Below are 16,631 nucleotides of genomic sequence, written 5' to 3'. Positions count from 1 at the left end.
TTTATACCACTTAAGTTGGGTCTTAAGTTTATTATTTATTATTCTAAAAATATGTTAACCTAGAACTTCATTATTAAGTCTTCATCCAATTGATACAAAATCAATCCAATTAGGTGAAATGTTAATTTTGAGCTTAAGTCACAAATTAGTACCTAAACTATACTCTTTTACATAAATTGGTATCTAAATTTTTTTTGTGGCACGTGATATTTAAATTATTCTTACGTTACCTATTTTACACCAAAATATTATATCAGTAAAAAAGAATTCTAGCCAATGACAAACTACCACATCATATAAACTTTAAAAATCAATTTTTAAATTATTTTATTTTATTTTTTCATTATTTCTCTATATTTATTTGATTCCTTTTTTTTTCTTCATTTGTAATGTTTGGCAATGGTGACAATACTTGAAATTCGCTCTCCTGAGGTTGAGCTGGAGACTAATTCTATTTTCGAACTTCACCATTTTCTTATTCAACTTGACAGAATAAAAATTTTAATTAAAATCACCAAACCCAAAATGTTTGCCCGTGTAAAAAACCCCCCAAAAAAAAAGAGAAAAAAAGAAAGAAAATTATCTAAAGTAAAAAGGAAAACATATATAAAGAGAAGATAACAAGATGTACCAACTTGAAAAATCAAAATGAAAACAGAATTTTATAGGTTAAGCCAATTTTTTTATATAACAAAGTTGAAAATGAATGAAGTTTAATAAAAATTGAAAATTAATTACGGTACATATTTCACAATAAAATAAAATAACTTTGTTAGAAGCATATAGCAGATTGTTAAATAAACATAATATCATGTAGATTGTAATTACAATTGATCAAACGCACATATGTTCTCAAATTGGTTTGGCTAATGACTGAACAACCATGTATCAGGAATATATATTTATATATTAATTAAAATAAGACAACATTGGAGATTGTTAGATAGTGGCTTTGGTAAACATTTGACTTGCTAAAACAGAGCCTATTATATTTTTAAAATTAAGTTGGGAGTTCAAATATTACTATTTTATATGAATCAACCTGTCAACTAAAACAGCCAATCGATATTTTACATGGCTGCAGAACTTAAAAAGTTAAAACCACTTCATTCCCTTAAACAAACAAACAAACCAAAGTAACTCAATGCAACTTTGAAGCAACATGAGCAGACATGAGAATAAAGAACTACAATGGCAGACTACTGATTCTCCAAGTAACTCAAAGAGAGAGGGGTTTAGACATTTACATCACGTTTGGTTTACTGGAATGGAATATGGTTATAATGGAATACAACTGTAATCAATAATTTAATTGTTATTAAGTTGATGATTATTGTTATTGTTATTAAATTTTAATAGGATTTTTATTAAATAAAAATATTTAATTTATTAACATTATTAATATGATTATTATTAAAATATGAATTAATAAAAATAAAAATATATAATTTAATTACATTCTTAATATAATTATTATTAAAATATAAATTAATAAAAATAATAATTAATAATATTAGAAAATTAATATATAACCTACTTTATTATTTTTAAACTGCAACGCATATTTAATGTTCTAGAATACTATTAGCAAAACAAATAATTTAATTATCCTCTAAACTAAAAATCAAAAGTTTAGAAGTAATAAATAACTTGAGAATTATATTTTACATCCAAACAAAATGTTCACACATTAACAAAAAGTTACGTGTTGTTATTAACTTATATGTCATAATTTATATGTTAAATTTTACAATATTAAAAAGTTGCAACATTCTATGGCATTCTATCATGTCATTATATCATCTAAATATTACATATACAAAAAGTTACCAAAACATCACCAACACAACCATGATTTTAATGGGTAGAAATAAATCTTCTCACCTATTCCAATCGCACAGAAGAAGGTAGATTTAAGAAAATGAGCATTTGTGTTGGATAGTCTGGTATTTTGCTCAATGCAAGAAAACACTTATCCTTAGTTAATCCTTCTACTTCACATAAGGTCAGAAATACTTTTTTGGCATTTTCTTGAATGGGCATTTTTGACTTCTCTTCAATTAGCACTTCGGAGGCAATGCTCCTACTTAATTCAAGGCCAACAGTCCGTATGTTTTCTCCCAATAACGTGGCAGCACCAATAAGTGAAGTAGAAGAAATTTGTTCACTTACATCAGAAATCTTTTTTCTTCTCCTTTGAAAATGTAGAATCATCTTGGTTTGACTTTGACAGTTGCGCTTGTATAGCCAAGATATGCATCTTATCCAAGGAAACATTAGCTTCACATCTATGGTCATTGCTTAATTCTTCAGGATTCTTTGCAGTAGCTACATTCTCAACATCTATTTCTTCAACAATATCAATAGTTGTTTGAGCATCTTTCCTAGTGGCTCGATTTTTTGCGTATATAGAAGTAAGTTGGTTAGAATAAGAGAAACTATGATGTCTAAATTGACCAGCTTTTTTATGACTATAAAAAATAAGGAATCCACATTAGATATAAGTTTGGTCAAAACAATATAATAATGTCAGGAAATAATTCTTACACTTATACGTGAGTTCCACACAACATCTTCAGCAACAACCATCTGCATATGCTCATCCCAACCAAAGCTACTATTGTCTTTTCCTTTGAGCATGTCGTAAACAATTGCTTATTCCTTTTTCAATGTCTTAATCCTCTATTCAAGATTAGGTTTAACCTTTAGTGTAACACTTTAATTTGATGAATTGGGTCAGATTGGAAAGACTACGCTAGTAAAGGACACCTAGGTTGCTAGACTTAGCCCAATGAAGGTTGGTGATTGTATGACGAAGTATTTTATAGAACTTCGCCAATACCGCAGGGTATATTGGTGAGTAATGGTGAGGTAGAGATTAGGGCGAGGCCTTATTAGGTGGATATTTTTGCTAATAAAATCGCCACCCGTGCTTTTACATAATGGCTAGAGTAAGTAAAATAGATTTGTAACACATTTAAGTCATTTAACGTCCTAGTGGAGACAATGTGTCGGTAATTAGGACATTTGGATGGCCTCATATAATGTGATTAATTAGTAGAAGTGTGCGAAAACTAGTAATGATTGGAGATAATCCTTATTAGGATTTGCCCGTGAGTTAGCTATAAATAGGATAGTGTAGTAGCAGAGAGAAGACTTCTAAATCATCTTCTCCATTAGACCTTATTATCAGCGAAGAAATCAGAAAAGTATTTCCTTGCTAGAAAAGGTGTTAACTATTAAAGGTTAGTAGAGCTTCTATGATAGTTGTTTACTGGTAAATTCTTAAACCTTTCTTTAAGTTTTACCAGATAGATAGATAGATGTTAACAGAAGAAAGGTGGTAGTATATTTTGAATATTAGGTATGAAAGAAACTTCTACCAAAAAATTGTTTGCATGTCTCTAGATTCTTGCTATCATACTATTTTGGTAGTTCTTGATGATTAAAGGAGTTGTTTCATTGTTTAGCTAAAGACACGAGAGAAACCACTAGTATAAAATACAAGGAACCAATAGAGTAGATAAATCTCTAAAGTAAAGTATTCTTGTGAGTTCCTTCGTATCTAAAGTTATAGTTTGTGTTATGTCGTTTAATAGTTTCCATCGTTCAATAAGGTAAGTGTCATTGTCCCTTATCATTGGTGTTCATGTTTAGAGAAATATGTTCCCAGAGTGAGATGCATGCATGGTCAAACAAAATAAAAATGACTTAAAAACCTAGTATATATAAAGTATGAGTACTCTTTCCTTTGTGCATAAGCTCCGTATCCAGACTGACGTAAGGAGGTATTAGTGAAATGATATGTACATTGATATTAAAGATCTAGGACGAACTGTTCACCTTTAGTATGGAACATAGATGCAAACCGTGATTGATAAAACCAAACCTTGTGGGGGAACACTTATGTGTCCAAATAAGGAGGGGAGTGAGAAGGATGCATAATGTTTGTGTGTGACTCAAATGAGAAGTTATGAATATCCAGGAAACAATGGGTTCTCCGGGAATTGGGATCAGAAGCTAGCACAAAGAAAAGAGTATGAGAGAAAAATAAAAAGGTGCATAAGTTGATGCATGTTGCATGAAAAGTATAAACAATAAACCTACTATTCATAAAGGGGTTAGACCACGTAAGTAACAAGTCCGCGAAGCAGATGTGCCCACAATTTTCATGTATGAGAACTGACCAGTTGCGCGGGTGCGTATTACAACATTAAATTTATGAAACTATTTTAAAGCCCAATTTTACTACAAACATACAGGTCAATTGTAATATTTATAGTGTTACAAGAGAACACCGAAATATTCCAAGGATTGAACCCGAAAGAAGAGGCGATTGAGCAATAACTAACATACACAATAGAGTTTAAGTGGCTACTAATACGATTTTATAGCACGAAAATTCATAAAAAGATGAGTTTGCAAGAAAATTAAATATGCTACTCTAAATACTAAATTGCAAGAAATGTAAACTAGAGGAACTATTTAGCAACTAACTAATATGGGTTGGTTGACTTCGATGTGGTTCACCAAATCTTAGACTAGGAACATAAATTGCGTAAATTACCAAGTGGCTCTATTTAGCTTTCAATCTTAATTTTACCGACTTAGATAAATTAGGTCTGGTTTATCTTTCGATCTTGTTGGTTAATCCGGGGACTAACAAATGGGTGCTCGACAGGATTACCTTCCGGTCTTACTTTATCTTGATATTCCCTTAAAGGTGTCACTACCTAAGTTCTTAGTTCTATTTAAACTAGTCCAATTTGTTACAATTTAGCCCTTTGTCCAAAGATTTTATTTTACCTACATCTCCATCAACCAACATCCTTAAAGGTTTAGTTACACATGCTCAAAGTCAAGAAAATAAACATAAAGATGGAAAGCAAAGCAACCATGGAAGGAAAGTTTAAGAAAAAGATGAAAGTTAAGATTTTTATTCAAGAAAACTTAAATAGCATGAAACTAAAAGCATTTAACAAAAAAATCTAAGGTAAAAAACATAAAAGGAACAAACTTTAATAGATTAAAAGCAAAATAAACTTGAAATTCATTAGATGATATATTTACCATAATAAAATTAATTAAAATTTAAATTATTATAATAACAAGTTATTTCAATAGGTGGAACCATGGGTCGAGTTACACTGGATTACCGAATAAGCTTCGAGATATACGGCTTTTGTTAGACCAACGATCGAAAGTGAACGTATGTATTTATTTAAATTTGAATCATATAATATTAATGTAGTTTATTTGAGATTTAGTAATATATATAACTAAAGTTTTTATTATTATTTTAATATAGTTTGAATGAACACTATACGAGGATCTGACAATTAGAGAATACATCCTTGAGGAATTCTTTGTGAATCCAAACATTTGCCACGTGAAAATGCCATTGGTAATGTACGTTACCGTCAATATGCACGAGTCGGATAGAGTGTTCTGCAAACTCCTTCTCCACTTCCAAATCTCCCAAATCCAATGAAGAACTCACGTGGCCCAGCCTTTTGTGTAATAGTTCTGCAAACTCCATCCCATCATTTGTCAATAGGTTCACATTATGCATGTGGATTGGAGGCGAGTATGCCCTGAACTGTGGATCTTCATTGGGATCTTCACCTCTTTCATCATCTTTTGGTTCAGTTGGAATCAACAATGGTTCAAAAAATAATGTAATTTCTGAACCACGGACACCAGGCTCCCGGAGTGGACTATTTTCATTATCAGAACCACTAGCATCTGCTGTGTTGGGTGTCCCCTTGTTGGTGGACATTGTAGGGAGTACATCATCCCTTCTTGTGTAGTTCCCGAAATGTCTAAAATCATTTGTCGATAGCCAACCGCTAGAAGTTGATGTCATTCCCCTGTAAGACTTGTAACATCCCGATTTTGGGTCTAGTCGGAACAGTGGTTTTGGGACCACAAATCTGATGAGGAAAATTGTTTTAATATTATTTTTGGTATTTACAGCATGTGATTATATATGTGTGAAAGTTACGTAAAAAAATTTTACTGTTTGAATGCTTAATTCGGTAAAAAGGACTAAATCGTGTAAAGCGTAAAAGTTGAGTTCTAATAGCTAAAGGTATTAAATAACAATAGAAATTTAAAGTAGAGGTCCTTATATAGCACTTAGACCATTAATATGTTAGTGGATGATAATGGCTTGGCATTTGTGTAAGTTTTAATGTTTTTAAAGGTTAAATTAGTAAATAGATAAATAATGATAAATTAAGTAAAATAAAATATGGTTGTCATCTTTTTCCCTCATCCACCACCGAAATTAGACCTAGAAAACTCCATGGAAGGAGCTTGAACATTCGGCTATCTCTTTCCCTTGCATGTAAGTGCAATTTTGCTCCGTTTTTAATAATTTCTATGTTTTTGTGATCGTTGCAACTAGTACTAGCTAGCTAGTGTCTTCAATTTCAAAACTGTTAAAGATTTTGATAGTTTCCATTGATGAGATTATATGTTCTTTGATGTTTAATGGTGAAATATGAATATTTGATGTTAGTTTTCATATTTTATAAAGTGATTTTTTTGATGAAAATGTCAAATAGGGATTAAATTGTGAAATATGCAAATTGAGTGGTTGAAATGTGAAATAATGAAAGTTCTGGGCTGCTAGGGGAATTATAGTAATTCGGCTAAGCTTGGGTTATATTGAATTGTGTGAATTTTGTGTATTTGTGAAATAGGGACTAAATTGAATAAATGTGAAACTTTAGGGGATAAAGTGAAAAAATGTCCAAATAGGTATTTTTGGATGAAATTGAATGAATAGGTGATTAAATGAGTTAAATTTGAATTCATATAGATCAAGAAAGAAAGAAATCAGATTTAGATCGGGGGAAATTGAAAGTTGACGAGTAGTTGATTCGATCCGTTCGTTTCTATACGAGGTAAGTTCATAAGTAAATAAATATTTTTGAATTTAAATGTATATGTTTTATACATTACCGAATTGATTTGTATGTAGATATATATTGCCGAATTTGATTCGTATATGGATATATATTGCCGAATTGATTTGAGCATTGGATGATTGGTTTTGTGCATGAATTGATTTAATTACGAAGTCGAAAGCTCCGAATGAACCTTAGTAAATGTATTGGATATTGATGTCAAGATATTAGGACTTCTGAGGTGAGATTTCGTATAAGACCATAGCTGGGCTATTGACATCGATTTGAGATTTCGTGTAAGACCATAGCTGGGCTATTGACATCTATACGAGATTTCCATGTAAGACCATGTCTGGACGTACTGTCAGCAAAAGTACTGAAAGCAAGCATTATCTCTCTACAAATTTCAGCCCGCACTTGGGATAAAAAACCCATCATATATCTTGAGATTATATATTTTTAGAACTCATCTCGTCAATAATAATGCACTGGGGTAAATAATCTACTAAATATCGGATCAAACTAGTATTAAAAATGTGCAAAAATTTAAAATCTAATATTTCATCCCAAACGAGTAATCTGAGTTTCAATGAAAATACAATGTTTTTAAATTTCAAATACAATAATAATTATTTAACATTTCAAAAACCCTAAACCCTAAACAACTCTACTTCAAAAACCCTAATCTCAAGTCTTAAAATACAAAACCCTAACACCAAAAAAATATAGGAGGAAAACGCTTCTAGCTAAAAGCTTTTTCAGTTGATTTATCAGAAAACACATCCACTTGAAAGTGTTCTCCTGACAACACGCTGAAAACGCTTCCAGTTGGAAGCTTTTTCAGTTGATCAGTCAAAAAATGCGTCTATTTGAAAGCATTTTTCTGTATTTCACCTGAAAACACATCCATCTAAAAATATTTTTGTAAAATCGACATATTCTCGTAAATTTTCCATAAAACGGTCTAATTAAGTAGATTTTTTAATTTTTTGACATTTATTGATAATTTAGCCGAAATCTTGCACCGTTCCAAGTTTTATTTTCTTTTTATCTGTACCTGGAGATAAACATGGGAGTAGTTGAAACGGGACAGTCAGAAAAGAATAGTTGGTAATAATAATTTGATAATAATAGATTTCCTTAACGACCTAACAATGAAGGTTGGATATGGAGATATGTATTAAGTATTAACTAAGGTCCTTTTCAGTAATTATATTTCTTTAAATGCTGAGATCCAGCTGGTTATAGCTAGTCATTGGAGGTTAGAAAAACTAGGAATGTGCATAATTTATTCTAGTGCAATTATAAGTCAAACACTTATTGACAAAGGATTTTCATTATTAATTTATAGTCTCACTGAATTTATTCACCCTCTCGGGGAGACATAAGCTTCATTGCATATGGACTGAGGTGATGTACCATTGGCCAAACGATGGCAATGTACAAAGATTGGATGTGGATTCGACAGCCGGTTGTTTTCCACTATCATAATTTTCATTTTATGGGGATTCATGTTTCTGGCTTTACTCTTTTTCTGGTTTTATGGATTATATGATGATAGTATTCCCAAGCTGTAAAGAAAATTTTAGTGCAAATTGGGCCAGTTGATGGACTCGGACAGCCTGGAGTCCTGGAAGAACAAGACGTAATGGATTATGGATGGGATATTGACTTGATTTAATTCATAAACAGTTTAAATGGGTTTTTAATGCATGGCTTACTTGGAAAACGATTGATTGACTTGCCCGGTGATCCACAAATGGTAGAAAAAAGACGAGCATCCAAATATCAAAATTATACACCTCTCTTAAATTATCAATTTTCGATTTCTTCGATTTGCGATTGAATTATTAGAATTAAATAATAGTTTTTGAACCGTTAGTATGCAAATAACATTTTCTTAATGTCCGTTAATCTAATTTTAATTAAATAAATAATAGAAAAAAAATAATCAATCCTGCATCAAAAATCGATTTAATTCCCGTTCAATTGACTGTTTTGATTCCAACAACTATGGAGGCCATTATAACATAAAAATTTAAATTGGGTTAGGTGGATATCTTAAATTTCCTTTAAAAAAGAACTAGGGTTTCATTATATAAGGAAAGAAAATTGTTTTTCTCTCTTACACAAGTAGTGAAAGGTTTATCAAGCAAATCATTTATCATACCTTTTAGGTATAAATCCTATTCCTATTTATAACACTAAATTTATAAATTATGCTTGAGATATTTGAACAGCGATATATAGTCCAGAAAGTTATGTTAGGGAATATAATGGTGAACAAAGCTAGGCTTGGCACATTGTTCAGTGCTGGATTAGTGCACTTACGCAGGTTCTTTTGCTTTTTATTCTTGATTTACAAACCTGGGGAGGGGATGAGATGGGGATTCACAGAGCCTAAATTGTAGATGGGTGCCACCATTTACAAACAATTACAACACTACACCAAATATGCTGGAAATAGTAGTAAGTATTATATGGCAGTCCACAATTTTACCATCTATTGATTAAGTATTGGATTATTAATTCTATAACATAGGATTCAGTTGGAAAGCTGCAAGAGGAAGTGGAATTTGTTTGGTTCATAGTACAAATTAATAGTAGGTTTTTAAAGTTTGAACAACGTTTGTGAAAAAGGGGCGATGGTGATGGTCCCCGCACTCCCAGAAAAGGATATTAAGGGCAGCCTTACAGTCTGTACCATAGCAAATTAAGCTGCGCCTTAGCTGTACACGCCATTTCCTTTTCAATCCCAAATCACAAATTCACCCCCTCCGCTCCCCTTCCCTATAAATACCTTTAATTGCAACATCTCACTAATCCCTCACAGCTTGTTTTCTTGATAGAAAGTCACATTTGATATATTTATATTATCCTCACACACTACAAAAGAAGAAGAGAAAGAAAAAGAAAAAGAAATGAAGTCTATAATCGCTACTTTGTTGTTTGCTTCCCTAGTTTTGAGTTCATCATTTATTCAACTCTCCTTTGCCTCACCTGCTGCTGCTCCTTCACCTGCTCCTCCAAGTAACGCGCTCTTCTCCTCACCCATGCATGCATTTGACATATTTCTCATTTTAAACAAATCTACCAAACATATATATAATTTATCTTTGTTTTTGGGCGATTATAATACCAAATATGTGGTAAATGATTGTTGGTTTTTGTGTGTGAAAAAATAAATAGGTTACTGTGATGGGAAGTGCGGGGAGAGGTGTGCCAAGGCTGGAATGAAAGATCGGTGCTTGAAGTATTGTGGGATATGCTGCCAAGAATGTAAGTGTGTTCCTTCAGGGACCTATGGGAACAAGTCAGAATGCCCTTGCTATCGAGACAAGAAGAACTCCAAACACCAGCCCAAGTGCCCTTGAACTTCAAACTCTTCTTCATCTTTCAACCTTCATATATATATATTTATGCATGTACGATTTAGCTATATAACCTCCAACTCTTCATCGTCTTAGGCTTCTTCTTATTATAATTCTTTTGCCATTACACTATCACTTCTTATTAGGCTTCTGCCACCTTTTATCTGCCTTCTCCGACCTCATAAGGAAGGCATATTATAGGAATAATAAAATCATTAATCTACTATAATGAAAAGCCAGAATTTGAATTTTGGAACCTTCAATTTCATGACAACTAAGCAATGTGAATGTCTCGTAAAAGGAAAGTAGGAAGATAATTATGATATTGATAATATTAAGCTATTACAAAGCGTAATTATTTAGTTTTAAAAAAAATTTAATTATTATAATAAATTACATCATATATGAAGGAACTAAAATTAATATGTAATCGCCTGAAATAATTAGAACATGACATAACATATACGGATAAAAAAAGTATTAAATTTATAAAAATAATTCATAACATTTTAAATAGATGAAAAATATTTTTCACACAAATTTGAGACATGGCTATGATACAAAAATAACATAATTATGACATGTATTAAAAAAAAAGCATTCAAATCTATATAAAAACATGAATATAAAAATGATCATAACATAAATCCAAAAAATATGACAAAATTAAAACTACAATAACTTTAAAAAGAAAATCGTGACACGTATCCTTTGGTTAAATTTTGTCAATAATGTATATTATATTTTATATAAATTCTTATACATTAGAATTTTTTTATGTCAAATGTATTTATTTATATTATTTTTTATCGTATTTGTGTTTCGTTGTATAATTATGAGATGTTGGAAAGCATAAGTAGAATTAATCATATTCAAATAGCTTTAAATATTGTCTCATATGTTATATAATAAATGGATTTATAAATCAAAATCATAGTATGGTGGCAGCGAAGTAGGGGTATTTATCATGGGTAATAATTAATATCTTTAAAATAAACATGTCTTCCATCGCGTTTGTTAATTTTACTTCAACAACATCTAGTCGTGTCTTTATTTATCGTTGATTATTTTTTTATTTAAATATTTTCATTGGAAGCATTTAAATGTTGGGATATTTTTAGAATTAAATTAGTGGTTGAATCGATTAAATAAATGAGATTGTTTTTGGAATTACTCCGTATCAATATCCCATCACTTAATTTCTTTTAAGATGCTAATAATGTAACAATTCCTTCCATTGTGTTTTTCAGAAAATAGAAGAGAAGTTCGCCATTACTGAGATGCAATTTTTCCTTACAATAATTATGCATTAAACGGTGACCGGAATATTTAAGGGGAAAAAAAGACATTCATTTCATGTTTTCATGAATTTTAAATATGAGAAACTCAATTCACTCTATTTTTCAGTTTAATATTTGGAAATCTAATGGATTTCTCCAAAAGAGAGACAAATTTCAAACTCCATTTTAATTCTTCTTTTTTTAGAAAAGCCCAAGTTATATGAAGTAAAATAAAATTGGAGAGGTAACGTATGGTTGCCAGGATTTGAAGTTTCTAGGGAATGGAATAAAACAAAATTAATTAAACAAACGAACCAGTCTTCTTATTTCCACATCTTACTCTCCCACTACTTGATACAAAAACTATTAAATACGTTTAGTTCAACCGTGTCTCTAAAACATGGTAAATCAATATTTTTGGAATCGTATAGGTGGTTAAATTAAAATTGTTTAAACCATCAATTCTTAATCTCATTAATCTTCAAGTTAAATAAATTATTTTAAAAAATCATAAAATTAAGAACAAGAGTACAAAATCCAATTCAACTATTGGTTTAACCAACTTTTTAATCCGATTCAACAGATCTGTCCCGATTCATGGGTCAACCGATTTTTTCTGTCTTAGAACCGGTACCCCAACCGGTTCATATCCAACAAGTCCGATCGGCTGATCTAGTCTGGTTCCAAATTAAGGCAATTCGATCATCTTTTTTTTTCTCTTCTCTTCTTCCCATCTCATGCTAATTATTATGGTAAAAGAAAAAAAATCGAAAAGAAAAACACCCCCTTCAATTTGATGTCTCTTCCTGAAAATGAATGAAAGATAATCATGAGATGGGAAAAAAATGAAGAAAGTTGTGATCTCAAACAGTCCAGCTCATATAGCAATATGAGATAAATGAAGATTTCCTAGGTTTTATATAAAAGTGTGCAAATTTCTAGAGCAAATGCCAGTTGTCCCCAAGAACAATAGGATGCATATACGCATATTGTTACGCCAAGAAGTCAACTAGTTGCCCCCAAAAGAGCTTTTCATTGCAAAAAGAGTACGGTTTGATGCAAAATTTGACATCTTGATAGCTTAAAATGCTGATGAAGCTTAAGACGTGAGTAACATAAGTATATGCTAAACTTTGTTTTGACATAAAAATATATAAATCTAATGATTTTGTCTAAACTGGAAAGACTTAAAATGGTGCTGATATTATGCCAGGGACTTCGTTTGAGTATGTTTCACTAACCATAAGGGTTTGAACAACACCAATGATTCAATGCTACACCTTTTTCTTTACTGTTCCTTCAAACCTGCAATCATACTGCACTTCATTTCATTTACTAATGCCACATCCCATCTCATTTCTCAAATCACATTTGGTTTCTTTCTTCCTCTTCTTGTAAAATCTCACCGGTACACTCTACAATTAAAATGACCCTTGTTTCGTTTGTTTAATAAACATTACCCTTCACTTTTCAACCTAAATGAGAAATGCCAAGCAATGACAAATTGATTGAGAAACGCTATATGTACGTCACCAAAATAAAGTAATATCCCTGTACAGAATATCATACTTAGAATACCACATGGCATCTATACTGAAGAAGTGTGTCCCCTCAGGGTGAGAAGTGCATGTACAAACCATACTTGATGCAACAAGAAGGTTGGGAAATAGAAGGTTGGGAAATAGATACTAAGCATGTACAAAGATATAATTATAGATAGCATCCAAAGTTTACCACTGCCCTTCCAGGTGTTCTTTTCTCATAACATGTATACATACAAAATCCCAACTTAATAAATTTAGCTAACCTGAGGATCTCCGACTCCACTTACCCGTGCCTGATTTTCTTTTTCCTCTCTTCCTTTTGTTGCTAGGGCCCTTTGACTTTGAAGTAGAAGTTAACTTCACATTTGGTGGAACAGGAGGGTTTGTAGGGGGGTTATCTGCAGGAGCAAGAGCAGTAGAAACTGTCTTAGGCTTTTCAATTGGAATCCGCGATTCCTCTGCCTTCTGAGTTAAACCACTTTGAAAATTTTGCAACTCTTCCTTGGCAGCCTGATTATGTATCAAAATATCATCCTCCTTCTGCATGTATAATGATGGCAGTTGCATTATAAATGAAAACTAGATGGTCAAAATGGATATTTAGAAGCTAATACTAGCTATCATACACAACATCTATTACAAAAAAAGAAAAAAAAAAAACTAAAAACGGATCCTGATTAGATGTGCAAAAGAGCTAGTAAGGAGGGAATAATAAGAAGAGCGAAAGAAAATTGATGAGGAGAATGTTTTTCAATTTCATATCAGATAGAGAAACAAAAAACTTTCTTTCCTAGTCATTAGTCACAGAGAAACAAAGCTAGCAGTTTAGTAGGACCAGAATTAGCAGGAGCAAAGAATTAAACCATAAATCTAGATCCAACTAAAATCTTGTTATCTGCTACTATGGCAATAAGCAACAGGAACGAATTAAAGCGTAAAAATTAATATAAGAGAAGGATTGTTAGCAATAGAAAATGATGGAAGAAAAAACTTTCAAAAGACCAAGACGAAGAAGAATGTGTGAAAAGAGAACTCACATTTTCATAAGAAATCCCAGCAAGATGCTGACCGGAGCCCTCAATCATATCAGGAAAGGGTGTCACCTCTCCATGGCTTGAGACTGCACTTCCAGGCCTAAAAAGAACTCTAAAGTGACATTCAGATCGATGCTGGGATGAAGTATGTTGCGATCTAACCAGGGCTCTATCTCCACTCCGAGTTGGAGAAGGTTGATTTCTAGAACCGGTTAATGCAGGTGAACTCAACATATTAATGGAAGAGAACTTTCGAGGACTTTCAGTCACCGTCTTGTCAACTCTGGTCTTTAGTTTACGAGCTTGCGATTGAAGAAGATCAATCTTTCTAAGGATCTGTTCCGACAGAGTATCAGTGTCACTGAATTCAAGATGAGACAAGTCATCAATAAATCCATAGTCATCATTGGTGTAGTCTGTTTTGGTTCCTGCAGAAATTATCATGTAAGAAAATAGACAAAATCTCATCTAGTAGAGGGAGAAAGCCAATGTTTGCAGACACACATCACAAGAGTTATTAGTTGAACCTTGCCCTATTACCTACAAGCTACACAATCACCAAATCTGAGTTAAATATAACTCCCCTTACCTAATTTACCATTATCATCATCCAGAGTGGCAGTAGCAATGATAGATTTCTTACTTTCTGGGAGCAAAGAAAATAAACTCATCAGATTTGCACTTGGAAAATACATTCCAAGAAGAATGATTATGAAAATCATACCATAAATGATTATGAAAATCATACCATAATACGAGTAGATGTTATGACATGACATGTAAGATACTAAATCAGTAGTATTTTCAATCCGTTTTCTTTTCCTCCTCTTCATTACTTTCTTCCTTTGAACTTGACATTGAAAGGGTTGTGACTTGACATTAAGCCCTTCAATTGTGAACTTTTCATATTCAAACTTCCTTTTCTGATCATATTCCACAATCTCTCTATCATATCTTGATGCTTGAGACTTAAGTTCCTTAAGCTGCAGCTCTAACCATTTAAATCGCCACATAAGGGGATGAATAAACCTCCTCCAATGATCTGTCAACTTTCTCTTCCTGGGAAATTTAGGAAAAGGAAAACAATCTAAATAGTGCACCGTGTAATTGGACATAAAATCGAGAAAAGATATACACACCACAGAACAGTAAGACAGTAGCAAATAACACTTCAAACAAACATAACATAGTTCAACCTACAAAAAGTACCTCATTTGAAACAATCCATCAAACAGAGATCCGAACGGACTGCCACCAGATAATGCTGATTCAACTTCAGCATCACTTATTGCAGAATCGTTCTCATCCCCAGACATTGTGCCACTGAAAGAACTCGAATTATCAGTGGCATCCTGAAATTCGGTGACAGGTAACCTATCAACGCCAGAATTTGTACATTCAGTTATGTTAATGTCCACATCCTGATTTCCTTCGTGTATCTTTGGTGGTTCTACTCCACTAAAGGTTTCCTCAACAAAGCCATTGTCCTCACAATTACTCACACAATGCATAATCTTATCTTTGGAATCAAGGGGCAAGTTTCCATTTTCGTTATTATTCGAAACCACTTCCGTCATTGATTTCGACTTGTTTTTTAGCTCCAAGTCAAGGACTCCTTAAATTCATTATAAGTGAGTTAATAACTAATCCCTGCAAAATTCAAATCAATAATTTTAACCTTTGCTTCTTCCCTTTTTTCCTTTAAAAGGTAAAACATTCATCGACGTAGCAGGGAAAAGAAAAGCTAATGATAAACCAAGACTCGTTTATTTCCACAATAGATGGTAAAAGTGATCAATGAAAACCATAAGGAAAAATTATTCTGATGAAATAAAAATAAAAATTACAAAAAAGAAAAACGGAAATCCACAAAATCAGAAACCCCTAAACCTCAGAACAGGGAAGAGAGAAGAGGAGAAGAAGAACCTGGCATTCGAGTCTCTTTGTTTCCGTATTGAACTTTGATTGGTGAGCGAGAGAGCCAAGTTCACCTTGCGCAGGAGAGTGTCACGCCACAATGACGTAGGGTTTTTTTTTTTTTTTTGGAATTTATTGAATGGTTTGCAAATTGAAATAAAAAATAAATTAAATAAAAGTCAAAGGACCATATCAAATGTTGGCTTAAAAGTAAGGATTTCTAGTCAAACCCTATTAAGGGTCGCTATACTATTGTATACAATTAATTTTTGTATTAAAAATTGCTTTAGATTACTTTTTCTTTTTAACAATCTCATTATAGGAGGAGTACCCAAATCGATGTTTTCTTGCATTGGTAATAATGTTCATGCCAATCGAGCAAAAAATTAATTAGTTGCTTTAGATTAATTTTTATATACTAAATATTTAGGGTAAATTATACCAACATTCACTCAACTTTGATGTGGCTGACAAAACAGTCACTCTGATTTCAATTCAGTGACTCAACTTTCCAAAAATAATAAATTAGTCCTTTTAATCATTTTCCATTACAAATGTAATAGAAAAGTGA

General features: G+C 32.1%; 2 protein-coding genes across 2 annotated transcripts; one reads left to right on the top strand and one right to left on the bottom strand.

Annotated features, from left to right (window-relative positions):
* Positions 1-9,629: 9,629 nt before the first annotated feature.
* Positions 9,630-10,541, top strand: LOC121223051 (peamaclein). The gene is made up of 2 exons (XM_041103980.1): positions 9,630-9,944; positions 10,104-10,541. Exons 1-2 carry the CDS (start codon positions 9,836-9,838, stop codon positions 10,286-10,288), a joined length of 294 nt encoding a protein of 97 aa, XP_040959914.1. The 5' UTR covers positions 9,630-9,835; the 3' UTR covers positions 10,289-10,541.
* A 1,508-nt stretch (positions 10,542-12,049) lies between these two features.
* Positions 12,050-16,241, bottom strand: LOC121203172 (uncharacterized). Its single transcript, XM_041103979.1, has 7 exons — positions 16,070-16,241; positions 15,353-15,793; positions 14,892-15,202; positions 14,733-14,789; positions 14,147-14,571; positions 13,397-13,649; positions 12,050-12,371 (listed from the first exon to the last, which is right to left on the bottom strand). Exons 2-7 carry the CDS (start codon positions 15,718-15,720, stop codon positions 12,313-12,315), a joined length of 1,473 nt encoding a protein of 490 aa, XP_040959913.1. The 5' UTR covers positions 15,721-15,793; positions 16,070-16,241; the 3' UTR covers positions 12,050-12,312.
* Positions 16,242-16,631: the final 390 nt, after the last annotated feature.

Source organism: Gossypium hirsutum, chromosome D11 (genome assembly GCF_007990345.1).
Source record: "Gossypium hirsutum isolate 1008001.06 chromosome D11, Gossypium_hirsutum_v2.1, whole genome shotgun sequence".
NCBI lineage: Eukaryota > Viridiplantae > Streptophyta > Magnoliopsida > Malvales > Malvaceae > Gossypium > Gossypium hirsutum.
The sequence above is the reverse complement of the archived record's forward strand: the minus strand, read 5'-3'. Positions and strand labels throughout refer to the sequence as shown.